Raw genomic sequence first — 25,820 nt, 5'->3', positions numbered from 1 at the left:
CTGTTTGGTGTAAGTCTGTTTGGGTTTATCCTATTTGGGATCCTCTGTGCTTCCTGTACCTGGATATGTTTCCTTCTGTAGTTTTTGGGGCATTTTTAGACTAGCTAGGTTTTTAGCTAGTCCCATGGAGGGTTTCTTGCCCTTTTTAGAGGTTTAAGGTCTTCTGCCAGCATTCAGTTGATGTTCTGTGTGAATCATTCTACATATAGATGGTTTTTCTTGATGTGTTTGTGAGAGAAGGTGAGAGCCACATCTTACTCTCTGCTGTCTTGATCCCACCTCCTTGAAATAATTTCTGTATGATTAAATTTGTTGAGGTTTGTTTTGTGCCCCAGTATGTAGTCAATCCTATAGAATGTTCCATGTGCACTTGAAAGGAATATGTATTCTGCTTTTTTGGATGTAATGTCTTGAAATATCAATTTAATCTAACTGTTCTATTATATCATTTTGGATCTCTTTTGCTTTATTGATTTCCTGTCTTGAAAATCTGTCCATTGATGTGAGTGAGGTGTTAAAGTCTCCTACTGTTATTGTATTCCCATCAGTTTTTCATTTTGTGTCTGTTAGTATTTGTTTCATATATTTGGGTCCTCTTATGTTGGGTGCATATATGTTAACAAGTATAATATACACTCCTTATCTTGATCCTTTAATCATTATGTACTGTCCTTCTTCATCTTTTTTTTCTTTTTTTTTGTCTTTTTGCTATTTCTTTGGGCTGCTCCCGTGGCATATGGAGGTTCCCAGGTTAGGGGTCGAATCGGCCTACGCCAGAGCCACAGCAACGTGGGATCCGAGCCGCGTCTGCAACCTACACCACAGCTCACGGCAATGCCAGATCGTTAACCCACTGAGCAAGGGCAGGGACCGAACCCGCCACCTCATGGTTCCTAGTCGGATTCGTTAACCACTGTGCCACGACGGGAACTCCCTTCATCTTTCTTTATAGCATTTGTTTTAAAGTCTATTTTGTTTGGTATGGGTATTGTGACCCCCTGCTTTCTTGTCATTTCTGTTTTCATGAAATATTTTTCCATCACCTCACTTTTGATCTATGTGTGTCCTTTGCTATAAAGTGGATATCTTGTAGGCAGCATATTATAGGCTCTTTATTTTTTTAATTCAATCTCCTACTTTATTTCTTTTTACTGAAGCATTTAGTTCATTGACATTTAAGGCAATTATTGATAGATATGTATTTATTGCCATTTTAAACTTTGTTTTCTCATTGATTTTATGTTTCTTCTTTGTCCCTTTGTCTTTTTCATTTTATGCTTTGATGATTTTCTTTTGTTTTATGCTTATGTTCTCTTCTCTTTGGTTTTTGTGAATTATTGTATGTTTTTGACTGCGGTGGCCCTGTTTTTCAAGTATGTTAACCTTTCCCTGTATCTACTTGCTTTAGAGCCATGTAGGCTCAAACACATTCTAGAAAATAATCTACGTTTTCTTACCCTCCCCACCCACTTTATTATTTTGAGATCCTTTTGTAATCTTCATGTTCATTCTTTTGCTGTTCATTGTAGTTATCACTTTCATAGAAATTTTTTAACCTATGTACTGAGTTATTTAAATGATTTTCTTTCTTTCCTTTCTTCTTCTTTTTTTTTTTTTTTTTTTTTTTGCTTTTTAGGGCCATACCCATGGCATGTGGAGGTTCCCAGGCCAGGGGTCAAATCAGAACTACGGCTGCTGGCCTACACCACAGCCACAGGGGCATGGCATCCAAGCTGTGTCTGCAACCTACACCACATCTCACAGCAACGCTGGATCCTTAAACCACTGAGCAAGGCCAGGATCGAACCTGCATCCTCATCATTGCTAGTCAGATTTGTTAACCACTGAGCCATGACAGAAACTCCTTTTTTCTTTTTTTGCTTTTTAGGGCTGCACCCATGGCATGTGGAAGTTCCCAGGCTAGGGTCTAATTGGAGCTACAGCTGCCGGCCTACACCACAGCCACAGCAACACCAGATCTGAGCCCTGTCTGCAACCTACACCACAGCTCATGGCAATGCCAGCTCCTTAACCCACTGAGCAAGGCCAGGGATCGAACCCGCAACCTCATAGTTCCTAGTCAGATTTGTTTCTTCTGTGCCACAACAGGAACTCCGTAATTTACTTTCTGTGGTTTTTTTTTTCTTTTTCTTTTTTTTGTCTTTTTCAGGGCTGCACCCTCGGCATGTGGAGGGTCCCAGGCTAGGGGTCTAATCGGAGCTGTAACTGCCAAGCCTACGCCAGAGCCACAGCAATGCCAGATCTGAGCCACATCTGTGACCTACACCACAGCTCATGGAAATGCCGGATCCTTAACCCACTGAGTGAGGCGAGGGATCGAACCCACAACCTCATGGTTCCTAGTCGGATTCATTTCCACTGCACCACGATGGGAACTCCTGTGATTTACTTTCTAATTGTGATTTTTCTCTTTCCTATAGATTCTTCTTTTCTATTTAGAGAGGACCTTTCAATATTTTCTTTGGGATAGTTTTAGGATGGCTGTATTCTTTTAGTTTTACTTGTCTGAGAAATTCTTTATCTCTCCTTCTATTATGAATTAATGATAATCTTGCTCCTTTTCTGTCCCAGCCGATCTTCCCACAGGTGGAAGTGCTTCCCAGTGTGCAGGAAGCTCTCCTCTCTTTCAGCTCCCTCCCAGGGGCAGAGGTCTCATGCCACTTCCTCTTTTTTCCCCCCTTCCCTCCTACCCAGTTACATGGAGATCTTTCTTGTCCTTTTAGGTGTTCGAGGTCTGCTGCTGGTCAGTAGGTGTTCTGTGAGAATTGTTCCATTTGTAGGTGTATTTTTTTTTGCTTTTATTTTTCTTTTGGAAGTTTAATTTGGATAAAATAGTCAAAGACATGTAGATAGATGTATTTTTGATGCATTTGTGGAAGGAGGTGAGTTCCACATCCTATTACTCCACCATCTTGATTGGAGCTTCCTCCTCTTAAGTTTTTTATATTTGAGAGACTATGAGTCATGCAAGTAGAGCTGATGATATGATGAGGGTACATAAAATCAGTGTAATGGGTGATATTTAAAGTTTTTTTGTTTTTTTGTTTTTTTGCATTTTAGGGCCACACCTGAAGCATATGGAGTTTCCCAGGCTAGGGAAATGTTGTGTTAGTTTCAAGTATACAGCAAGATGAATATATATATATATACATTCGTATATATGTATGTTATGTATAAATTATTTTTCAGATTTTTTTTTTGCCTTTTTCTAGGGCCACTTCCCACAGCATATGGAGGTTCCCAGGCTAGGGGTCTAATTGGAGCTGTAGCCACTGGCCTACACCAGAGCCATAGCAACATGGGATCCCAGCCGCGTTTGCGACCTACACCACAGCTCACAGCAACGCTGGATCTTTAACTCACTGAGCAAGGCCAGGGACCGAACCCGCAACCTCATGGTTCCTAGTTGGATTCATTAACCACTGCGCCACAATGGAAACTCCTTCAGATTCTTCTCTGTTGTAGGTTATTACAAGATACTGGCTGTAGTTCCCTGTGCTATACAGTAGGTCCTTGTTTTTCTCTCTTTTTTTGGGTCTTTTTGCCTTTTCTAGGCCCGCTCCAGCGGCATATGGAGGTTCCCAGGCTAGGGGTCTAATCAGAGCTGTAGCCGCCGGCCTACGCCAGAGCCACAGCAATGCGGGATCCAAGCCGCGTCTGTGACCTATACTGCAGCTCACGGCAATGCTGGATTCTTAACCCACTGAGCAAGGGCATGGATTGAACCCACAACCTCATGGTTCCTAGTCGGATTCGTTAACCACTGCGCCACAACGGGAACTCCGTGTTTTTCTATTTTATGTGTAATAGTGTACATCTGTTCATCCCAAACTCCTAATTTATACTCCTCTCCTTTTTCCAGTTTTCTGGTGAACTCTTAGCTGACTGTGTGATTGTGTGATATTTTCAGGTGCTCAACTTTTTATTTCTCATGAAGCTATAGAAAACGTATGTAGTTTTGGAGGGTTTCCATACCCCCACTACCACCACTACTACTTTTGAACCAAGGAAGGGTCATGGGAAGGACCATGGGGTTTAGAGTGAGACAAACCTGGTTTTGAATCTCAGGAGCCTGTTGCCTCATCTGTAAGAGGAGTAAATACCTCTACAAGGTGGGACAGATCCACGTTCCAACAGTGTCACGTCTCCATGTTCAGGTCTTATGTCTCTAGCTTTCCTCCGGACTTTTGAAATCAGCCATCCCAGAGTTCCTATAGGAGACATCGTTAGAACCAGCATTCCCTTCCAGATTATGCCATTACTTTCCTACAAGATCTTGTCACTTCCCTGTCACTCTTTATTGTCAGGATTAAGCCCTGAATATTCCCCTTTTTCTTTGCCTTCTCAGAGACAACACTCTCAACAACACAGTTCATGAATGTGTCAGCTGGTATTTCTGTAACAGAATGAAAACTTCCAACAAATGTTTTTCTCTGCTTGCAAGGGGGGAGGGATTCAGTTTGCACTCATTCCAGCTTCTTTCCTAATATTTGCAGACTCAGAGGACAGACTTTTCATATTCAGAGGATGGCAGATTTCTATAAGCAGCCAATGGTTGTTTCCCCCATAGGGAAATATGGAAGCTTCTAAAGGCAGAGCTGTGGGGTTCAGGTGGAAGAACAGCGACGTTCTAGCTAAAGCCAAGGACCATAGTGTCCACCTGACTGCAGAGCCAGGCTTTTTTGCACTCAGACAGAAAAGTGAAGATGCGGAGCGGAGTCTTAATCCCAATTTTCCAAGGGGCAGGTTGGAAAAGGCTTCTAGTTGGTGTTGAAAGCAGGCAAGGTCTGGACTACTTGCAGGAGAAGGAAGAGGAGAAAGTTGTGTAGAGCTGCAGGGCTCATATCAGGCTGTTTCCATTTCCAGCTCGCTCTTTTTTACACCCAAGGGAGGCACTTGCAGAGGCCAGATCCAGCAACATGCACGTGGTTGCGCTGAGCGAAAGGAAGCTCAAGGTGCTGGATGATCACAGAGCCAGCTGGGTCCACTGAAGAGGGTGAGTGTCCCTAACGCTCCATGAGGGAGGCCAGCTGGTAGAACAACAGGTAACACCCTCTGCCCTCCCCTCCCCACCAAAGTGCGGCAGGATCACTGTGGAGGAAGAAGCCAAGACGGTGGGGATGGTTCACTTGGGAAAGCTGAAATAGCACTCTGCATCCCAGCCATGGTACTCAGCCCCACTGCCTGCTCCGGGCACACTCCCACTTGCCTCGTCCTGACTCAGAGGGAAAGAAGGGGAGGGGTTCTCCAAACGTGTTTCAGTGACTGGGATGAATGGAGGCTGTGGGATAGGGAGAAATTGCCCCTCCTCAGCTCGGGGCCAGAATGAATGCCCTGTGCTCAGAAACACATGATCACCACTGTGGGCAGGATAGCCCCCCGCCCCCTGAGCCCCATGGGCTCCTTTGTGTTCCTGGACTACGAGGCATAGCTGAAGGGTGACCTCTCAATAACTAGAGCTCAGCTCAGCTCTGGTTCACCCTCCCTTTGACCCCAGCCTAGGCTGTCCCAGCTGTCCCTGTTGGAGTAGTTAGGGAAGAGGACAATGGCTAAACCCCGAGCACATCCCTGGTGACAAGGCCTCACTGCTGTGGTGGTGGTGGTGGTGGTGGTGGGACGACGGCAGCAGTGATGGAATCCTGACTGCGTCCTGGCTTCTGGCTGGCTGCTGGCCGGGGGGCCATGTGGGCTTAGTAGGCTTAGTCTCATTTTTGTTCATGCAAGGCCCAATCCCTGGGTATCCCAATAACATGGCGCCCACAAGCTCAAGAAGGAAACCAGAGGCAATGATGTTGGTACTAAGACATTTATTACATCATAAAAAGTCCATTGTCCTGTTTTCCATATGTACATGCTCCTGTGGGCAGTCCCTCTGTCCAGCCCCAACTGCCCACCCTCCATGGTGCCAATCAGCTCTCCAAACTGACCAACTAATTAATAAAACAGGAAGAACTAGAGGAGGTGGCCCAGGGCTGATGGGAGTAGAGTAGGATGGGAGAGGGAAACAAAGTGCAGAGTGGTTGGCTTGGCTCTTGATGCCTGACCACGGGCAGGAGGGGCATGAGGGCGGGCAACGCAGGGTTGGTATAGTGATGCCTTCCCAGAGCTGCCAGGCTGCAGGTGATACCTGAGTGTGCTCTCAGGTTGAACCCTCAGGAATGGAGAGCAGAGGAGGAAGGTCCCACAGACTGTGGGTCCCAGGAGGAGCTATAAAAATTCCTTTCAGGTCCCCATCCAAGTAGCAGTGACAACAGCTTGGGCTGGGACTGAAGTTTGTGGCCTCTGGGACAGTTGGATGGGGCCAGGGACAGCCTGTAGGAAATACTGGTCCTGATCTCTGAAGGGTCTGCCTTAGTTGACCTCAGAGGTAGGCATGGGGTCTGTGGGGCGGGGTGTGGCCAGGAGGGGCACTGGTGAGGTGGCCTCGATGAGAGCGGGGTTGAGGATGATGGGCAGAGTCATGGGGGGCACGCCCACCTGCAGTGGGGAGGCCAAGGGCTGCAAGATCAGTGGGGGCTGAGCCAGAGGTGGAGGCCCATCTGGGGTAGGACTCAGCCTGCTGGGGCTGGACACCACTGGTGACCCAGGAGAGCTGCTGTTGGCAGGTCGGGGGCCCTCCGGCTTCTCAAAGTCTAGAGGGAAAGCAAAGCGGCTGGAGTCAGACTCCCTCACATTCCTGGCTGGTTTATCAAACCTCTGTTCCTCCCCATTCCTGTGAGCAAAGTGGCTCCTCTCAGGCTCTGTAGTTGGGAGTGTCCCCTCGACACCCATGCCACTTCCCAGCTACCTTATGTATGCCCTCTACCTCCTTTGCGATACCTCTAGTCAGGTTCATTTTTGGTCTGGTCTTTTCTAGAATCCCCGAGGGCAACTTACGCATGTTCATTCCAGCCTTGGCTGAAGCCTAAGAATCTCAGGCAGCTAGTTCATCATGGCTGACTCGGCCCTGCCATTTCCCACAAGAAGAGCAGGTGAACAGGATCCTCTGGCTCACAGTCCGTGCTCAGCAGCAATCCCACGCTACCCTCTTAGGCTTCCAACTCCCTGTCTGACGCCCAGCAGGCTCGCTCATAGGGACTCACCACAGGTCCCCAGTTCAGAAGGCATCTCTGGGGGAGGTGGATGGCCAGGTGTCCTGGTGTCCCCAGCAGCAGGAGTCAGGTGGGCTGAGGCCAGAGGTTTGGGGGCATGAGGCTCCATGGGCACGGGGTCTGGGGAGGGTAGAGAAGCCAGATGACAGCTCTCAGTGCTTCGTTTCAAGTAGAGCCCGGCTACCCATCGGACTTCCCACCCCAGCAGGGCACAGAGAGCTAGTTATTAGCTCCGGACTCTGATGAGGTTGGGCAGAGCCCCCTACCCGGGATGACAGTCTGCTTGAAGAGCTCATCTCGCAGGTGGGGCAGGAAACAGTCGATGCGCTCCCAGGTGATCTCCCAGAGCGCTGAGGGGCTGCCTCCTCGGGCGTCTGCACTGTGGAAAATCTCCGCCGTGTCCATCACCAGGAGCATGTTCTTCAGAGACTCTGGGATGGCCTCTGACTGCAGATGGCAGTGGGGCCACAAGAACAGGAAAGAGGACATGGGGACTATGGTAAGAAGGAGGCAGCCGCCAAGGAGAAAGAGCAAGTCTTCTCAGCAGGTGGAAGAGGAAGCAGGAAGTGGGAGTTGGGCTGAGGTAGAGCGTACCAGTAAGTCACTGGAGCCTGCGTGCATGTACTTGTCCATGAAGTCCAGGATGGTCAGCCAGAGGGCCGCGAAGGTGGAGAGTGACAGCAGTGGAGACAGGTGCTGCAGGAAGACCTATGGCCCGCCAGCCCCTTTCAGCCGAGGGCACGGTAGGAGCCTTCTGCACCTCTCTCCAAGGCTGGGAGGCAAGCCTGCCCTATCGTTTGTGGGAATCTTAGAGACTTCTCTGAATTCCCAAATCCTCCCAGACCCCTGAGTCTCCATAACTGGGGGTCCTCAGCACCAACATGACAAATCTAGGTCCTACCAGAAGCCTTGGCTTCCCTGCTTGCAAAGAGGCAGGTGTGGAGAGAGTGGCTGGGTGAAGGGTGGTGAGCAGTACCTTCGAGAGCAGTGTGGAAGCCCTCATCCGGGTCTCCTCCATCCCGCCCACATCTGCAGGGCTGATGTTCTCCAAGAGCTTGGTCAGTAGAGGAAACAGCACCTGGTGGGTAAGGAGCCAACATCTCACTAGCAGAGGCAGGTGGCAGCCTTGTCCACTTTACCCTGGGCTGAGCTGGATGGTACAGGCAGGCCGAGGAGTGACATTAGGGGCTCTTCAGGCTGCCTGGCTCTCTTGTCTTTAGGATTTGCACTTTACCTCAAGACCAGAGGGGAGTCCTACCTTGTTAAAACAGGACTCCCATTCCAGGGCATCTAATTTTTGCAGATCATGTACCAGCAGTGCTCGCTGCAGATAGGTCAGTGCCTGCATCCGTACCTGGCGCCGGGCGTCACAGCACAGGCAGGCAATACCTGAGAATGAGAACAGACTCAGGATCCTTCAGGCACCTTGATCCTGGTGCTTCCCAAGCTCCAGCTCCACCTCTGCCCCTGCCCTGCCTGCTCCCTCGAGCTTTACCCTGCAGTAAAGGGCACCAGCAGTGGGCCCAGAGGGTGCGGGAGTCCGCTTCAATCTTCCGGCCTCCTGTCTCCAGGTGGCGCTGCTCCTCCGCCCAGGAGCTGTAGATAGAGGCCGCCCTTGTGTGCAGGGTGTGCATCAGGTCTAGCAGCTGGGGTCACAGGAGGGGCAGGACATGAGTGGGGTTTGGTCTGGTGGACCCCCCTCCCTACCAGCCCACCTCCACTGTCCCTGACTGAGTCCTCAAGGGAGCCCCTAGTACTGAGAGACCATCATCCACCCCTCTCGCCACTGCCTTCTCCTCAACTTTATGAGCTGGTTGTCTGAGTCCTGATCAGTGTTTCCCAAAGATGAGTATTAATCCTGGTAGAGGGGTGCGTGGACTAAGTATGTGATAACACGATTACACAGTGAGAAAGGTACTTTCCTCTCACTTCTCTTTCACACTTTCTGAGGACAGATAAAGTCCCATCTTGTTAACCTCGTTTTAAGAACAGCAGGAGTTCCCGTCGTGGCGCAGTGGTTAACGAATCCGACTAGGAACCATGAGGTTGCGGGTTCGGTCCCTGCCCTTGCTCAGTGGGTTAACGATCCGGCGTTGCCAGTGAGCTGTGGTGTAGGTTGCAGACGCGGCTCGGATCCTGCGTTGCTGCGGCTCTGGCGTAGCCCGGTGGCTACAGCTCCGATTGGACCCCTAACCTGGGAATCTCCATATGCCGCGGCAGAAAAAAAAAAAAAAAAGACAAGAGTAAAAAAAAAAAAAAAAAAAAGAACAGCAGACCTCAGGCTCAGAGCCTTTGATGGGCAATAGTATCTGGCCAGACTTAATAACTGTTTTGTTTTCATCATTTTCCTAAGGTTATTCTATTTAAGGCAATCATTCTCCATTTATTTAGTGGTATAAAGTCCGCCCATAAAACACATTTTATATGTGACAACAGGATGATTCTGGAAGGATAAACAAGAAGTTGGTGGCAGTGGTTGCCTCTGGTAAGGGGAACTTAGGAGCTGGGGACAGGAATGGAATGGGACTTTTATCTGTTTACCCTTTTTTACCTTTTGAACTTTGTACCATGTGCATTTGAATTACTTATTTAAAAAATAGGAGTTCCCATTGTGGTGCAGTGGAAACGAATCTGACTGATAAGTATCCATGAGGATGCGGGTTCAATCCCTGGCCTGGCTCAGTGGGTTAAGGATCTGGCGTTGCCGTGAGCTGTGGTGTAGGTTGAAGACACAACTGGGATCCTGAGTTGCTGTGTCTGTGGCTGTAGGCTGGCAGCTGTAGGTCCAATTCGAGCCCTAGCCTGGGAACCTCCATATGCCAAGGGTGTGGCCCTAAAAAGCAAAAAATATTTTTAAAAATAAATAAAAATTAAGCAAAGACTTACAGATGGTCTTGGATAGGGAAACACTGTAGAGGTGCTGGGTCGAGGACCTGGGCTGGAAAACAGGCCCCTCCTCTCAGCCCTGGCTGTCCCTGGCCCCACCCAAACGTCCAATGTCAGGTGAGAGCAGAGGAAGCGAAGGGTGCCATACTTACGTCCTGACTGACCTGTAAAGACACCGTGTGGTAGCTGGCAGGCACGCCTTCATCCTCATCGTCGTCACTATGTCCGCCCCGAGTGGTATGTTGACTGGAGGTCCGAGGCCGCCGAAGCATGGAGCCTTCCTTGGATTTCTTCTTGAAGCGGTTCCCTTTGCTGTCGTATTTGTGACTCTTGCCACGTTTCTCCTGGGACTTGCACCCTGAGCAGGACCCGACCCAGGTCACATTTCCATGGGCACAGATGGCCTACTTTTTCCGCCCTTTCCCCCATAATTCTCACAGCTACTCCCCAACTGCCCCTTCATCAGGTGACCCACCTCCATTCAGACTGGCTTCCACAAAGATGCGGAGAGTCTTGACACAGAGCTCAAAGTTGTCAGGTGTGATGTGGGCAGCGTCACGCACGATGAAGGACAGCGACTCCACACACTTGAGCAGGGACTTAGTATCGTGTGGCCCAAGGTCCAGCCCCACTGTTAGGCTGTACTGATTGACCAGGGGTGAAGGGCCTGGCCGGCTGGGCCCAGGCCCTGGCTTGGAGTTGTCGATGTCATCCTTCCCCACCTGTAAAGTACAGAGGAGCTGAGAGCCCAGGCTTGATCCTGGGCTTTCCCTAGATGCCCTCTCAGAGGACCAGGAATCTCTCCCACAGGCGAGGGAGGGAAGACTCACCCTTTGCCCGCATGCTCACTCACCACTAACCAACCACTGTTGACCACATCAGCATCAGTGGCAGATCGATGAATCTTGCCAGGCCTGCCGTGGTCTGTGTAGACCTCTGAGTCAGAAGTGTACCCTCGGTCCAGGCTCACATCATTTGGATGGTAGGATGGGAGTTCACTGTCTGACTGGGCCCCTGAGCCAGCAGGGAGAGGGGCAGAGTCAGGGTAGGGATGGAGACCTTGGGATGAGGGATAGTGTCAGCTTTCAGAAGAAAGGTGCTGGGGCCTGGCCTCTTTTCTCTTGGTCTGGCTTGGTTTCAGCCCTGTCACCCGAGGGCTGAAGGATGGTTTGGAGGGTTCCTCTCTTGACCAAATGGGGCAGCAGGCTAATTTGGGTTCCTGATGGCATCTAGTAGCAGCTGTCAGGGAGGGAGGTGGCAGTGAGGACACAGTTTCTAAGAAAACAGTCCTCAGGATAGTAGGAGGCCTGACTTACAGCCTTCTCCACTGCCTATTGTGCCTTCATGTTGCTTAGTCTGTGGGCACTGGGGAGAGGCCAGTGGGCACAGGAAGGTCTGGAAGCAGATGGCAGAAGCCAGGGGTGCTTAATCTGTTGAAAGTAATAACCTGCATTTTGTTCCCCTGTCTCAACCACTGGGGCCATAACTGTTCCTCTGCCATTGTGGGTCTCCGTGGGGAAGGGCTTACCGGCATCAGGTGCATCGGCCCTGGCTGTGGCCTGCAGGGCAGCTGGAGGCTTTACACCTGAGCCAATGCACTCCAGCAGCGTGAAGAGGGTGGCCCAGTCATCACCTGAGTGGATGTTGGCGGCGTTGGTCTTAAGGAGTTCGTGAAGCCCATAGGCTACCTGGTGACTGACTCGAGACAGCACGCTGGGCTTCATTAGCAGCAAAATGCGCAGGGAAAGCAGTACCTGGGGCAGGAGCAGGAAGTGGAGAGTGTGCACACAGTGTCTGGTCTAGCCTCCTTTCCCACCAGTCACTTCAGGCCAGTGAAGACAAGCTGGTGAAGACCCAACTTAGGGTACTTTGTGAACAGATGGCCAGGGGTTAGGGACAGGAGCAGGAAAGAGGCAGGTGAGGTTATAAAAGGGCAACACAAGGGATCCTGTGGTGTTGCAACTGTTCAGCATCTTGGCTAGTGGTGGACACACAAACCTATACAGGTGATTAAATTGTGTAGAACTTAATACCCATATGAGTACAAGAAAAACGGGGGAAATCCGAATAAGATCAGTGAATTGCATCAGTGTCAATACCTGGTTATGATATTATACTACAATTTTGCATAAAGTTATTGGTCTTTTTTCAGTTTTTCAAAAATTAAACTTTTTAAACTGAGATGATTCTAGATTCACATGCAATCTATTTTATCATAAAGTATTGGATATCTCAGGTAATTTACTGAATACTGTACTGAAAGTGGCAAACAGAATGGTTGTCTGGGTGCACGAATGTTTGTTTACCCTCATGATGGTGTGGCTGACTGAGAGCTGTGGCTTCTTGTCACTGCCCAGCATCACAAGAGAGTACTGTACCACATATCACTAGTCCTGGAAAAAATCAACATTCAGATTTCTAAAATGGTTTCTACTGAATGTGTATCACTTCTGTACCACTGTAAAGTCAAAAAGTCTAAGTCGAGGAGTTCCTGGGTGGCCTAGTGGATTAAGGATCTGGTGCTGTCAACTGCAGCAGCTCAGGTCACTGCTGTGGCACAGCTTGGATGCCTGGAGTGGGACTTCTGCATGCCCAGGCATAGACAAAAAACAAAACAAAACAAAACAAAAACCTAAGTCCAATCATCATGAGTTAGGGGGTTGTCTGTACACTATACCTATTTTACCCCAGTGGTAACATTATGCAAAACCACAGTATATAATATCATAACCAGAACAATGACACTGATGTAGTTCATTAATCTCAGATTTCCCCAGTTTTACTTGTACTTATATGTGTATTAAGTTCTATACAGGTTTCTTTGCTTTTTAGGGCGGCAGCCACAGCATATGGAGGTTCCCAGGCTAAGGGTGGCATCGAGCTATAGCTGCCAGCCGATACCACAGCCATAGCAACGCAGGATCCGAGCTGAATCTGTGACCTACACCACAGCTTACAGCAATGCTGGATACTTAACCCACTGAGTGGGGCCAAGGATCAAACCCGCAACCTCGTGGTTCCTAGTGGGATTTGTTTCTGCTGCTCCATAATGGGAACTCCCAGTTCTACACAGTTTAATCACCTGTGCAGGTTTGTGTGTCCGCCACTAGCCAAGATGCTGAACAGTTGCAACACCACAGGATCCCTTGTGTTGCCCTTTTATAGCCACACCTGCCTCTTTCCTGCCCGTGTCCCTAACTCCTGGCCATCTGTCCAGAACTTCTAAATCTTGAGTTAATTTTTCTATAAGGTATGAGGCCTATCAAAGTTCATTTGTTTTTCCCACCTATGGATTTCAATTGCCCCCAGCAGTTGAAAAGGCTACTTCTTCCACTGAATTATTTTTGCACCTTTGTCAAAAAATTAGCTAGGCATCTTTGTGTGGGTATATTTCTGGGTTCTCCACATTGATCCATGTTCTATCCATCCAAAAATACTGTGGTGTTGATTACTGCAGCTAAACACTAAGCCTTACTATCAGATGGAGTGATTCTTCCTACCTTATTTCTCAAAATATTTGGCTATCCTAGGGCCTGTGCTATTCCACCTATCTAAATTTTAGAATAAACTTGTTTATGTCTACCAAAAAACCTTGCTTGGATTTTCATAGGAGTTACAGTAAACATATAGATCATTTTAGGGAGAAATGTTGAGTCTTTACTATATTGAGTCTTTCAATCCATGCAAATGGTATGCTTCTTCATTTATATGGGTCTTCTTTGGTATCTTTCAAGCATTTTGTAATTTTCAGCATACTGGTCCTATACATGTTTTCTTAGGTATATATGGAAATATTTGATTTCATCTGGAGAACTTGTAAATGGTTTCATTTTTCTATATGTTCACTGTTAGTATAAAGAAATGTGATTAACTTCTATTTTTTTTTTGTTTGTTTTTTTTCTCTTTTCTAGGGCCGCTCCCGCGGCATATGGAGGTTCCCAGGTTAGGGGTCGAATCGGAGCTGTAGCCACTAGCCTACACCAGAGCCACAGCAACACGGGATCCGAGCCGCGTCTGCAACCTACACCACAGCTCACGGCAACGCCGGATCGTTAACCCACTGAGCAAGGGCAGGGACTGAACCCGCAACCTCATGGTTCCTAGTCGGATTTGTTAACCACTGCGTCACGACGGAAACTCCGAAATGTGATTAACTTCTGTATATTGACCTTATATCCTGTGATCTTGCTAAACTCACTATTTCTCTGCTGGTTGTCTTTTATAAATTGGACCAAGAGATCTCAGGAGGGTCCTAAGCATGAGAACCAGGAAGCCAGGTATAGGGCTGGGACTGCCACAAGGCAGCAGCCCTCCAGCCCTAGTAAGCAGAGATGCTGAGTACTAGCTTCATGCCCGAGGCCATTCAGGACTCACTCCCAATGCCATCTGTCAGTCAGCCCTGTGGTGGGTCACTGGCCTCATGCTATGTGGCACTAAATGTACTCTTTGTCTCAGGCCATATCCATGACTGATACTGTGGCTTTAGACCCCTGGATACCTTCCTGCTGTCCCAGCTGCACTCTTCTCACCTGGCCACTGATTTCTTCTCTCCGGAGTAGCCGAATGGCTAGGCGCAGCAGCCCCACCACTGCCCGCTCCACCAGGAAGCAGAAGTCCTGTGCTTGGACACACAGGTGGTATAGGTGGTCTCGAACAGTCTGCCACACACAGCCCACACGGTCCCTGAGGAACGTAAGGGATGAGGATAGTCTTAGCTGTAGAGGCTAGAGGGCAATAAGCCTCCTTTTCTGATTGAGGATATGCATTTCAGGGCTCAGTGGTATTGTACTGTAAGCAGGCAGGTAGAATGAGCAAGCTGCTCCTCCACTGCCTATAGCTTCATGTGCTTAATGTCCTTAGAGCTCACTCTAAGACTACTCCAGGCTTCCGTCCCTTTGGCACAAACCCAGTATGAGGGCTGCTTAAAGACTGCCTTCTACCTGTTCTCCAGCACAATCCTCAGCAGCATTTCCAGGCAGAAAGCAGCATCCTCCTCATCATATGTCTCTTCATCTGGTGTCACTGAGACCAGAGCCTAAAGGAGAGTAACAGCAGGAAAGTAGGCATGGAGGAGGGGCCAGCTACTGGCCCAGCCCTGACAGGAACTGAGGCATATACCACTATCCCCGTCTTCCCTCCCAGACCCAGCCAGCTCCTTCATCTCTTTCCTCTTCACTCTGTACCTTCATGAGCTCCTGCAGTGACTCCAGCTGGAGGAATTTGCTTTCCGTGATCATTTTTTCTGGGTCACATTGCTGGAGGGGGCACGAGAGAGGGGTTATTGATAAGGACTAGAAGGAAGAGAATGTTCCCAAGAGCCAGGGAGAGAGGGCAAAAGGGGTCAGCTCTGGTCACGAATTCTGTATAATTCTGTTCTTCAGTCCACAGGACAGTGTCTACCTGGTAGAGAAGGGTCTAGGCTTGTTCACCAGGGTCGGCAGGGGCAGTTACCTTGATACAGTCCAAAGCCATTCTCTTGGCCTCTTGGTTCTCAGTGGATGGGCCCCTCACGCTAGACTGCTCAGTACCACTCAGTGTCAGCCAGCTCACAAAGCTCAGTACTGTCGATTCTCCTCTGTAGAAACAGAGTACAATATCTGGTGAGCTCCAGAGTTCGAATCTTCCCTCCCTGAGGTCTCTGGCCTCTGATTTGCCCTCACCGGTTTGATGGTGTCTCCTCCCGCTGTAGAGAGATCTTGCCATTGGGATCCACAAAATCTTCTACCTGGATGATCGGGCCAAGAATTAATTTCTTTCTACATGCCCTTTGCATTTCCTCTTCCTTTATGCAAAGTTTTCTGGCTTTCTTCCTGTTGCTCTCTGCCTTAACACTACTGACTGGGCCCCCTCTAATTGGTGATTGGCAATGACTTCTACCAGCCTTCCTTTACATCATCGAAGATCTGTGGCCTTGTATTTGAGGTGTTCTTGGTAAGTTTCAGCATGCAGCAGGCCCAGTGCTATTCTCAACTAGTTCTATACAGGCAGTACCTAATCTTGACACTCTTGCCTTGTTATTATTGATTAGTCTCCTATCAAGAATTACCTCCACCATAGCCTTGGGCAGCAGTTGCGCTCGGAAGAGCTGTAGCATGGCCTCCATGATATTCTTCCAGCCCTCCCGCAGGATGTCACCATGACGATGGGCCAAATGGAATACTGTCTTGGCTGCAATGTGAGCTTTAGGGTTGCTTCCAAACACACTGGGCAGATTCTCAATAGACTAGAAAAGAAGATGAGTAGAGGCTTAGGGCCTGGCAAATATCTTGAAAGGAGATTCTCTTAGGCCTCTTGAGTCCCTGAGGGTTTTTCTGCGAGTTCTGCCATAATACTGGTGGGAAGGGCTAACCTGGTTAAGGCCTTCTCCACTATTGCATCTCTTCTCTCATCCCCATTATATGAGGTGATACTACTCTCATCCTAGGGTGTGTCAGACAGAAATGGCCTAAGCTCTACTTTGGTCCATGGGGGGAGTGAGAGAATATGCTGAGGGAAACCAGCTCCACAGGAAAGGGTAGATCTATAGCAGTGCTCACCTCACTGCTGAGAGCTGTGAATTTGCATAGAGAGATGATGAGATTGTCAAACACATCGCTGAGGCCATAGTGGGCGGAGATCATGGCACACTTCCTGTAACATCACATACCAGAAACAGTCACTGAAAGGCCAGGTAGCCCTTCCAAGTCCCCGAGGAGGCTTGCTTGGGATTCTTCCCAATCAGTCCTAGGAAAAAACCTTTTATTTATTTATTTATTTATTTTTGCTTTTTAGGGCCGCACCCATGGCATATGGAGGTTCCCAGTCTAGGGGTCAAATTGGAGCTGTAGGTGCCGGCCTACACCACAGCCACAGCAACACAGGATCCAAGCCACGTCTGAAACCTACACCGCAACTCATGGCAATGCTGGATCCCTGATCCACTGAGGAAGGCCAGGGATCAAGCCTGAGTCCTCATGGATGCTAGTCAGATTTGTTTCTGCTGCGCCACAACATGAACTCCAGGAAGAAACCTTTTACTCTTGAGTCTGTTTAAGACAGCTTTCCCCAAGCTTCAGCCTCCCTCCGACAACTCAGGAGGAACCCCATTCTAAGCAAAATAAGAGTAGAAGTCAGAGAGGCACAGAGGCGACCAAGTTAACTCAGAGAGGCGGGAAGAGATCGCAACCAAAGTCAAACTCTGACTACCTGAAGCCTGAGATGGCTTTCTGGATGATTGTCTCCTCAAGGCTTTTGTCAAAGACATAAGAAAGAGCAGCAATAGTGGGGCCCCAGGTCATGGTGAAGAGGTCAAGATCATAGCTGCCAGCAGGTACACGTAGGAATATGCCTTCTGGGGTGGCACCTCGATGAAGCAGCACATTCCATACATAATTCTCCCGAACCAAGCCTGTCTGCTCCTCAGGCATCACAATTTCCTCATTCCTGTCAGGAGATAACGGAAGGAGTAGGTGCACTGCTCTGAACCTGACTGGTTACAAACTAGGACAGGGGGCTTTGCCCATTACTGGTACTTTTCATCAATGAGAGGTCATCACAACTGCAGCTCAGTAGTCTGCTTCCTCCATCCCCAACCAGGGAGAATGAAAGGAAGAATCCCATAATCTCCAGGCCCTGTCTCTAAGTGGGCCTTTGGTTCTCTAGGAAGATCTCATTTTCTTTCTGGGTATGAAAGGATGAACAATTTTACCTTTTCTGACTGACATTAGAAACCTCACCCTCCAGCAACCATTTTGGGTTCTCTACTTGCTCAGAATGCATCTTTTGAGCCAGACAGAAAAACCTAGCTGCTCTAGGTTTGGAAAATGGGGCCATGACACTCCACTTAGCAGGGGTAGTTTGAATCCTGGCTTGGGGTACAAGAGCTCCAGTACTGTTCAGGCTTCTTTAAGGAACAAACGAGTTGAGGAAGAGGGGACTGCCCAGCTAAATTGTGAGGCTAAATCCAGGGCATATGGAGCCACTGCAGTCTGATGTGACTCCAAAATCTGGAAAAGGAAGCAGTGTGCTACTCCTTAACAGAGATGCTACACTGCTCTCCACGCATACTCACTTGATGGCATGGTACATGTCCTCCAGGATGTCTTGCTCAAAGTCCTTGCCTCCATTCACACCTTTTAGGTTTTTGCGAAACTCCTAGAGATAGGGCAATAAGCTTTCCCCGCTATGTGTGGATTTCCTTGGTCTGGGGTAAACAGTACTTAGAAAACTGTAAGAATCCACCTCCTCACCCCATTTCCTCTTCTGGACTTGCCAGCCCTCCTTCACTCCCTTGGACAGAGCCTGTCCACTGTGCCCACTGGAAATCCCACGTCCTTCCTGCTACCTCCAAAGCTGTGCTGATCTCCTGTCTCAGCTGGGATCTAAGCTTACCTCTAGGGTCATGGGCGCATTCTGTTTGCGAACGTTGTGGTTGTGCTGGTCAGTATTAAGCATGATGACAGCATAGGCCAGGGCAAAGCAGGCATCGCTATTGGCAAATGGGGAGCCATTACAATTCTGAAAAAGCAAAGACCCCGCCTGTGTCAATGCCCTTCTCTGGCTAATCAAACCCTCACCACCAACCCACTGGTCAGTGTTGGTACAGAGGGAAGGTATCAGCCAGAAAGAGGCCCAGCTCTTGCCAACTCCTTAATGGCAGTTGGCCCCTCTATGGCGAAGCTCACTGACGTTGCTCTGACCCTTCTTAGGAGACAGTAGCAGTCTTTCAGTTGGAGTCATAGAAACTTTTAGTCACATTAATTTGGTATGCTGGGCTCGCTCCTGCCACTCAACTCACCCTCCAATGTTCTGTGAATGCCTCTAACAACCTCTGGATGACTGGTGCTTCTCCAGGCAAGCGGAAGGCTTCCAGGTAGAGACGGAGAGCTTCGTCCAGCCGCAGACCCTGAAAGCTGAAGGTGCTATGGGGAAGGAAAGACAGATGAAGGGCTTAAGATGTTTAGGTAGCAAATGTTGGGTGCTCTATTAGCCACAGTCCTTCTAAGCCTCTCCTGTTCGAATAGAGGAGGATGAGGGCTCTGGCAAAGGGGAGGTATCTCCTGATCATCTCCAACACAGAACCAGAATTTGACAACCCCCAACCTTAGTACTTTTCACATCAGTATGCTCCTGCCTAGAAACCTTACCCCTGGAACTCAGAACCTACTCTTTGCTGAGGAACTCTGCTCTACCCCTTTGCAATGCTCTCTTTGTAGAATGGAATGGCTCCCAAAGCGATCTTGCTGGAGACTTTCGGATCCAACAGATATAAATCCGGGGAAGAGGAAGAGTGTATGACCTGGTCACCAGCAGGAACTGACTGATACTGCTTTGAAGGAGTCTGTCCCCGTAGATAGATCATCAGCTATGTCCCATATTTCTTGCAATTTCCTTACCTCACAAAGCTCTCCAACAGGTCAATGTTTTTTCTGTCACTCACAAACTCTCCAATCATTTTCTTGTCCAGCCGAGGGTTCTCTCGCAGCCACTGGGCTACCTCTGTGTTGTCCATCGGGATGGTGAGGAGGCCTTTCTCCTGAAGAAACTGGATCCCCTTCTTTGGTTTCTGGTTGAACTGCTCTGTGCCAGTGATCAGCAGCTGGAGGAGAAATATAGGAGGTGTCAAAAGCTGCTCTGCCCTAAACCAGATAAGGCCAGGCCTCCATCACAGTCCACAGCTGGTCACCTAACAGGCCTCTAGGACATGGTTCTAAGTCACTCCAGAACTAAGGCTGAATCATACTGGCCTCCAGTGTTCTGTGAGCTCCATGTTTAACTAGAATTGGCTGAGGAACTCCCTTTTACTCCTTTTCTGAGTACTAAAGATGCTTAGCACTCTCCTCCAACCTGAGAATCAGGAAAAAAAGTAGAAAAGAGACTAGAGAACATTTTCTTCTCTCTCCAGTTTTACAGCCATCCCTGGTATCTGTTTACATCCTAGCTTGGATTCCCCTTCTTTGGTTTCCTAAGTTTTATTTATTTATTTATTTAATTTTATGGCCACACCTGCAGCGTATGAAAGTTCCTGGGCCAGAGACTGAATCCAAGCCATAGCTTTTTTTTTTTTTTTTTGTCTTTTTGCCATTTCTTGGGCCGCTCCCTCGGCATATAGAGGTTCCCAGGCTAGGGGTCGAATCGGAGCTGTAGCCACCGGCCTACGCCAGAGCCACAGCAACGCAGGATCCGAGCCGCGTCTGCGACCTACACCACAGCTCACGGCAACGCCGGATCGTTAACCCACTGAGCAAGCACAGGGATCGAACCTGCAACTTCATGGTTCCTAGTCAGATTCGTTAACCACTGCGCCACGATGGGAACTCCCAAGCCATAGCTTTGACCTACACTGCAGCTGCAGCAATGCCGGATCCTTTATCCCACTGCACTGGGCCGGGAATCAAACCTGTACTTCTGCAGACAACTTGAGCTGCTACAGTCAGATTCTTAACCGACTGTGCCATTGTGGGGACTTCCAGTTTCCTAGTTCTTAAGGCCCTGGGGTTTGAAGGACAAGGTGAACTAACTGTGACTGATGATAACTCAACTTTATGACTGTCTAGTCACAGCCTTGCAATCAAGGGCACACATAAACCAAAGTCATTTAGGCTAGCCTTAAGAGGAAAAAAGGGTTAAAAAGAGTTTTCTTTGTGTAAAGAAAACCAAAAAGCACAGTTATTTGAATTTTACTAAAGCACCAGAATAAATGTTAATTCCCTTTTATTGCCAAACATTGCCCCAGAGCTCAGGGTGATCCACAGGATACCGGCTCCCAGGGCTCTTGTCATCACAAGTAACACCTGGCTCTCAGCTAGGGCAGCATTTGCCCTGGGGCACACAATAGGAGATGCCTGATTACATGGTTTAGGAGTAAGGAAAGGGCTTCAAAGGAAGCTTTCAGTGAGGTGTGAGAATCTTCCTCATTCTCAGAGATGGAAACCCTACAAAGAACACCCAGTCAGAGGTGGTAGAAGCTGAGCTCTGGGGATATCTTTTTTTTTTTTGTCTTTTTCTAGGAGGTTCCCAGGCTAGGGGTCCAATAGGAGCTGTAGCCGCCGGCCTACACCACAGCCACAGCAACGCAGGATCCGAGCTGTGTCTGCAAACTACACCACAGCTCATGGCAACGCTGGATCCCCAACCCACTGAGCGAGGCCAGGGATTGAACCCGAAACCTCATGGTTCCTAGTCAGATTCATTAACCACTGAGGTACGACAGGAATTCTCTCTGGGGATATCTATATATACCTTCTTTTTGTTCTTAATTTCAATCAATTCCCGTGGATCTGGCAGGAGAGAGGAAAATCGAGGTGGCTTCCGGGTAAACTTTTTGTCAGCTAGGAATGGGAAGAAGAGAGGGAAAAACCAGTTAAGACCTCTTTTACCAGGATAATGACTTTTGGAAAGCTGCTGATATACTCTCTAGTGAAAAGAAGGATGCCTCGGAAAATTTCTTGTCCCCATCAGTCTTCTGCTTCCCTAGATAAGTCCTATCTTCTAGGGCTCCAAATGTTTCCTTTCCTCTCCCTGGGTCTGAGGGCATGGTGAACAGCCAAGGTTCACTCGAGTACTGCCCTAGGGAGTTTCTGCTCTCCTCCCCTCTGTTCTCCACCAGGCCCTCCAGTTGAGGGGGCTTAGGGTCATGGACACCCAGTACCCACCTCCAGAGTCACCAGCTTCCTCCAGATCACTGCATCCTGATTTCCCAAGTTCTGCTGGCAGCCGCCCTCCACTTGGCAGATGCAGACCTGTGATGTCTGGGGCCATGCCTATAGCCTTCCCATCGCTGGCTGCTCTCTCCGCTGGTATGAGAGAAGAAGGTAAGTGAAGCCTTATGCTGTAGGAAGCCAGGCAGAGCTGCAGGAGAATCAGGCCTCAGGCCAAGGAGACCTGCATGTTCCCACATAGGTGACCAGCCCTGAACAGGACAAACCCAAGCCCAAATGAGTAGGCAGTGTCCTAGGTCAGCCAAGCACTAGATTCTATAATAAACAGATTGCCTAATCACTTTCCCTGATATTCTGAAAGCTCTACCTCAAGGAAAAGTTAGAGAAGATTAGAGTGGAGAGGCAGACACTGGGGGTAGGCAAAGGTAGGGCCTGGAGACAGGGTAGGGACAGAAGTCTTATATCCTTTACTCTGTATTCTTTTCTCCCCATAAGGAAATAAAAATTCTGTTTTGTTTTGTTTTTTAAGCTACGGTGTGCAAGAAGAGAAAGGGAGAAATCCATGAGTCCTGCTAATATGCCAGCCTAGCCTATGATTCATATCACCAAACCTTGGAAACACAGAATTAGGAATACTTCAGAGGAACTGACATAGGGTAGGGGAAAGGATTCAATGAGTAGAGAAGGGATAAACATAGAACTCTGAGATCCTCAGTAATGAAATGCCTCTCACTATTGCTGGCTTCTCGAGTGCCATCTACTGCCTCGAAGCCAGGTCTGGCTGCCTCTTTCTTCTCCTGCTGGGTAAGGTTGTTGAGGACTTTGGCCTGGCAGTGGGCCTCAGTGCTGTCAATCACTGTCAACAGGGCATCAAGAGATAGCAGATGTGTTGTATAGAGCTGACCAGACACAGGGAAGGCATTCTGGAAAGTAAACAGATCAGTAGACTTGAGGTTAGAATACTTTTCCAAAAATCCTAAAACTGCCCATAATTTCTACATTGCCTTGAGAAGATGCCCTTCTTCTCGTTCCCCAGCTCTCAAAGTGTTCCACTCCCTATATGCAGCATCCTCACGACCACCAGAGAGATTTCCTTGATAGCGCCTTTTTCCAGAGGCCAGGAATAATGCTCAGCACCTTGGACAGCAGCTTGGTGAGCTCTTCAAAGAGGTTGGAGCAGTAGTAGTCACAATCATAGTTGATGTAGAGCTCAGTGACAAAGCTGGGGATGTGCCAGAGCTGCACGATGGCCTCCAGTGCCATCTCTTTCATCTCATAAGGCATCTTGGGGTTCTCCACAGTGATGATCTCCATGAGCTTTTTGATGTACATCTGACAATAATCCAGTAATGGCCATTGGATGGGGTAAAAGGGTTCGAGATAAGAAGAGACAAATTGGACAGGAAAAACATTAAACAGGAAGCAGAGCCTAGCCAGGAGGCATACATTAAGAGACACTTAAAGGTATTCTATCCCTTAAATACACCCCCCTCTTTGACCTTCATGCTGGGGAAGGCCTGGCTCTCTACCTCGTATCTGATCCCAAACAAGTTGCCTATTGCCCTTTTTGTGCTCTCTCTGTGATTTGGTCCTAGTCAGAGTTTCTTTTTGCAATTTAGTGGTGAAGGTAGCCTGACTTGCCTGCCAGTGGTGCAAAAGAACTGTAGGCAGAAGAGTTGTACCCACTCATGGTGAGGTTACCTGCCAGTTCTCTTATTTGGGTTCTTCTCCCATTTTATAGCCAGCCAGATTTCTCCAGGCTTCTTTTAATTTCTCCACTAGAGGCTAGCCAGTGACCCAAACTGCGGTGGCTAAAAGCATTCTCTAGAAGCCACTAAATCCTATCCCTGCTGCATGACAAAGCTAATCCTAATGAAGGTACCATTACATAGTCCTACTTTTTTCCCCTTCTTTTTCCAAGTTCAATAAACTCACCTCCAACTGGAACTTGAGGTGCTCTCTCATGCTCTCAAACAGTAGGAAGCATACTCGTAGGGAAGCAGCATAAAGGTTCAGTCGCTCTACGCTGAGTAGCTGGAGATCACAGTAGGATGGACCATTAGGTTTCTAAACCTGACTATGGCTCAACCAAGAGAAAGCCAGGAGAGCAAACTCTGGGAAGTTGCCACTAAGGTCTTGTGCTCTGAGGGAACTCTCTATCTAGCCATTCCTATGTTTCCCTTTGGCTGCCAGAGTCTCCAGAGAACTACAAGAGTTTTCTTGCCTATGACTACTGGTCATTAGGGGAGATAGGTTCTCTCCTGGGTCTTATACTCTTCACATGAAAATCAGCCAAACCTCCCGGGGCTCCCCTGGCCCTTGAGAGAAAAAAAGCCAGGGGCTTGGAGCCCCTCTAGAAATCCAGTCTTACCTGGAATAAGTGGCGGCACATCTCATCCTTGATGAGGCCCAAGAGGGTTTGGCATTGGGCTACAGGGGCTGACTCAAGAGCCACTGTCAGCAAATGCAGTCCCATGTGGATCATAACCTCTGAATTGTGGCGGTCATGTGGGTTGGTAAGGGAGATGAGGAAGCGGAAGAGCTCACGGATGCAGGGAAGACCATAGGGGACCAAAGCTGTGCCTGGGAAAGGCCAGGAGGGAAGTAGAACTGCTGAGAAACGACTGGATTGATCATGTGGCCTAGCCTGCCCTGCATTATACAGGCAACTTCAGATAAATGCTTCTCTTCAGAATCCCACCCCACACCCCTGGGAGGTAGGGAGACCAATTTCACTTTTTTTCCCCTCTCTCTTAGGGCCATACCCCTAGCAAATGGAAGCTCCCAGGCTAGGGGGTGAATTGGAACTGCAGCTGCCAGCCACAGCCACAGCGACAGCAACAAGGGATCTGAGCCTCGTTTGCGACCTACACCACACCTCACAGCAATGCCCCCTCCTTAACCCTCCAAGCGAGGCCAGGGATCAAACCTGTGTCCTCATGGATACTAGTTGGGTTCGTTACTGCTGAACCACAAGGGGAACTCCTAATTTCACTTATTAAAAGGGAATCAGAATGGATGATTCCCATCTTTCTGTTAAAAGTCCCAAGCTTTCTATTCTTTCTTCTCACTTCCTATTGTCTACCAAATTCCCACTCTGTATAAGTCAGGGAAGGGCTCCATCCAACAGTCCTGACTGCATTTCCTGACTAGAAAATTGTCTAGGACTTGGCCCATCACACACCTTGGTTCTAAGATGGTCTACACTCAGGCAGGGTGCGGGAGGGTGAGCAGGCAGAGCCTGCCTGAGTACGCACCTTCTTTCTGAGAGGACTGTGTAAAGCGCACGCCCCGGGGATTGACGTAATCCATGTCATGGACAGAGGCAGAGTCAGAGTGGTCAGTAGGGGATGTGCACTCTTCTAACACTTCAGGGATGGATTCCACAGAAGCTGATTGGGTCTTTTCCACATGGGTCCCCTCCTGTATGACCAGTAGTGGGGGTGGAGGGGATATAGGAAAAGGGATGAGGCAAGAGCAACTTGGAACTTACTTCCCTGAATTATCTGTCCTCTAAGTGTCTCTAGATGTAAGGCCAGATCAGTGGGCTATGAAGCAATACTAGATGGCTCGGGGCACTAGTATGATGAAGGAGTCAGAAAACATTACCCTAGCATCACTGACCACAGATAACTAGAACCCCCCAGAGGCAACAGAGGCCCTCAGGAGCATGGGAGTAATTTCCAGAAAAAGCCATGGCCAGCGTGCTGACTTTTTTTTTCTTTTTAGGGCTGCACCCATGGCATGTGGAGGTTCCCAGGCTAGGGGTAGAACCAGAGCTGTAGCTGCCAGCCTACACCACAGACACAGTAATGCAGGACCCAAGCCACATCTGTGGCCTACACCACAGCTCACAGCAATGCCAGATCCTTAACCCACTGAGCAAGGCCAGGGATCGAACCCGCAACCTCATGGTACTTAGTCGGATTCGTTAACCACTAAGCCACGATGGGAACTCCCCCACATGCTGACTTTTGCCAAGCACTGCCTGTATACAAAGCTTGAAAATCCCATGAGCTACCTCTCACAGCGAGTTGTGTTGTGGTTTTTTTTAGGCAGCACAGTTTATTCTAGGAGACAGGGAAGAACCTTCCCACTGCAACCTTCTTTTGAGCCAAGGCTTGAATAAAGGATCCAAAGGATTGAGCCAATTTCCACAGTAGAAGACTTCACAGGAACCTTG

The 25,820-nt window shown here is 48.7% G+C and overlaps 1 protein-coding gene across 4 annotated transcripts in view; it reads right to left on the bottom strand.

Annotated features, from left to right (window-relative positions):
* Window positions 1-5,811: 5,811 nt before the first annotated feature.
* Window positions 5,812-25,820, bottom strand: part of GBF1 (golgi brefeldin A resistant guanine nucleotide exchange factor 1) — a 132,930-nt gene continuing 112,921 nt past the window's right edge. The window contains exons 11-40 of one of the 4 annotated variants that reach the window (XM_047762117.1): window positions 24,895-25,060; window positions 24,009-24,220; window positions 23,573-23,671; window positions 22,775-22,969; window positions 22,371-22,560; window positions 21,632-21,772; window positions 21,219-21,307; window positions 19,373-19,575; window positions 18,775-18,898; window positions 18,369-18,494; window positions 18,049-18,131; window positions 17,184-17,420; window positions 16,535-16,628; window positions 16,045-16,221; window positions 15,659-15,723; window positions 15,450-15,573; window positions 15,182-15,253; window positions 14,939-15,033; window positions 14,528-14,681; window positions 11,527-11,752; window positions 10,852-11,057; window positions 10,474-10,720; window positions 10,151-10,356; window positions 8,608-8,758; window positions 8,371-8,501; window positions 8,089-8,190; window positions 7,707-7,820; window positions 7,379-7,559; window positions 7,104-7,232; window positions 5,812-6,653 (exon numbers count right to left, since the gene is read on the bottom strand). In XM_047762117.1, the coding sequence (XP_047618073.1) occupies window positions 6,373-6,653; window positions 7,104-7,232; window positions 7,379-7,559; window positions 7,707-7,820; window positions 8,089-8,190; window positions 8,371-8,501; window positions 8,608-8,758; window positions 10,151-10,356; window positions 10,474-10,720; window positions 10,852-11,057; window positions 11,527-11,752; window positions 14,528-14,681; window positions 14,939-15,033; window positions 15,182-15,253; window positions 15,450-15,573; window positions 15,659-15,723; window positions 16,045-16,221; window positions 16,535-16,628; window positions 17,184-17,420; window positions 18,049-18,131; window positions 18,369-18,494; window positions 18,775-18,898; window positions 19,373-19,575; window positions 21,219-21,307; window positions 21,632-21,772; window positions 22,371-22,560; window positions 22,775-22,969; window positions 23,573-23,671; window positions 24,009-24,220; window positions 24,895-25,060 (4,620 nt within the window). In that variant the 3' untranslated portion in view covers window positions 5,812-6,372. The remainder of the gene's footprint in view (window positions 6,654-7,103; window positions 7,233-7,378; window positions 7,560-7,706; window positions 7,821-8,088; window positions 8,191-8,370; window positions 8,502-8,607; window positions 8,759-10,150; window positions 10,357-10,473; window positions 10,721-10,851; window positions 11,058-11,526; window positions 11,753-14,527; window positions 14,682-14,938; window positions 15,034-15,181; window positions 15,254-15,449; window positions 15,574-15,658; window positions 15,724-16,044; window positions 16,222-16,534; window positions 16,629-17,183; window positions 17,421-18,048; window positions 18,132-18,368; window positions 18,495-18,774; window positions 18,899-19,372; window positions 19,576-21,218; window positions 21,308-21,631; window positions 21,773-22,370; window positions 22,561-22,774; window positions 22,970-23,572; window positions 23,672-24,008; window positions 24,221-24,894; window positions 25,061-25,820) is intronic. The other 3 variants (XM_047762118.1, XM_047762119.1, XM_047762120.1) reach the window with 3 other exon arrangements.

Source organism: Phacochoerus africanus, chromosome 15, assembly GCF_016906955.1.
Source record: "Phacochoerus africanus isolate WHEZ1 chromosome 15, ROS_Pafr_v1, whole genome shotgun sequence".
NCBI lineage: Eukaryota > Metazoa > Chordata > Mammalia > Artiodactyla > Suidae > Phacochoerus > Phacochoerus africanus.
This window is presented reverse-complemented; position numbering and strand designations above follow the sequence as displayed.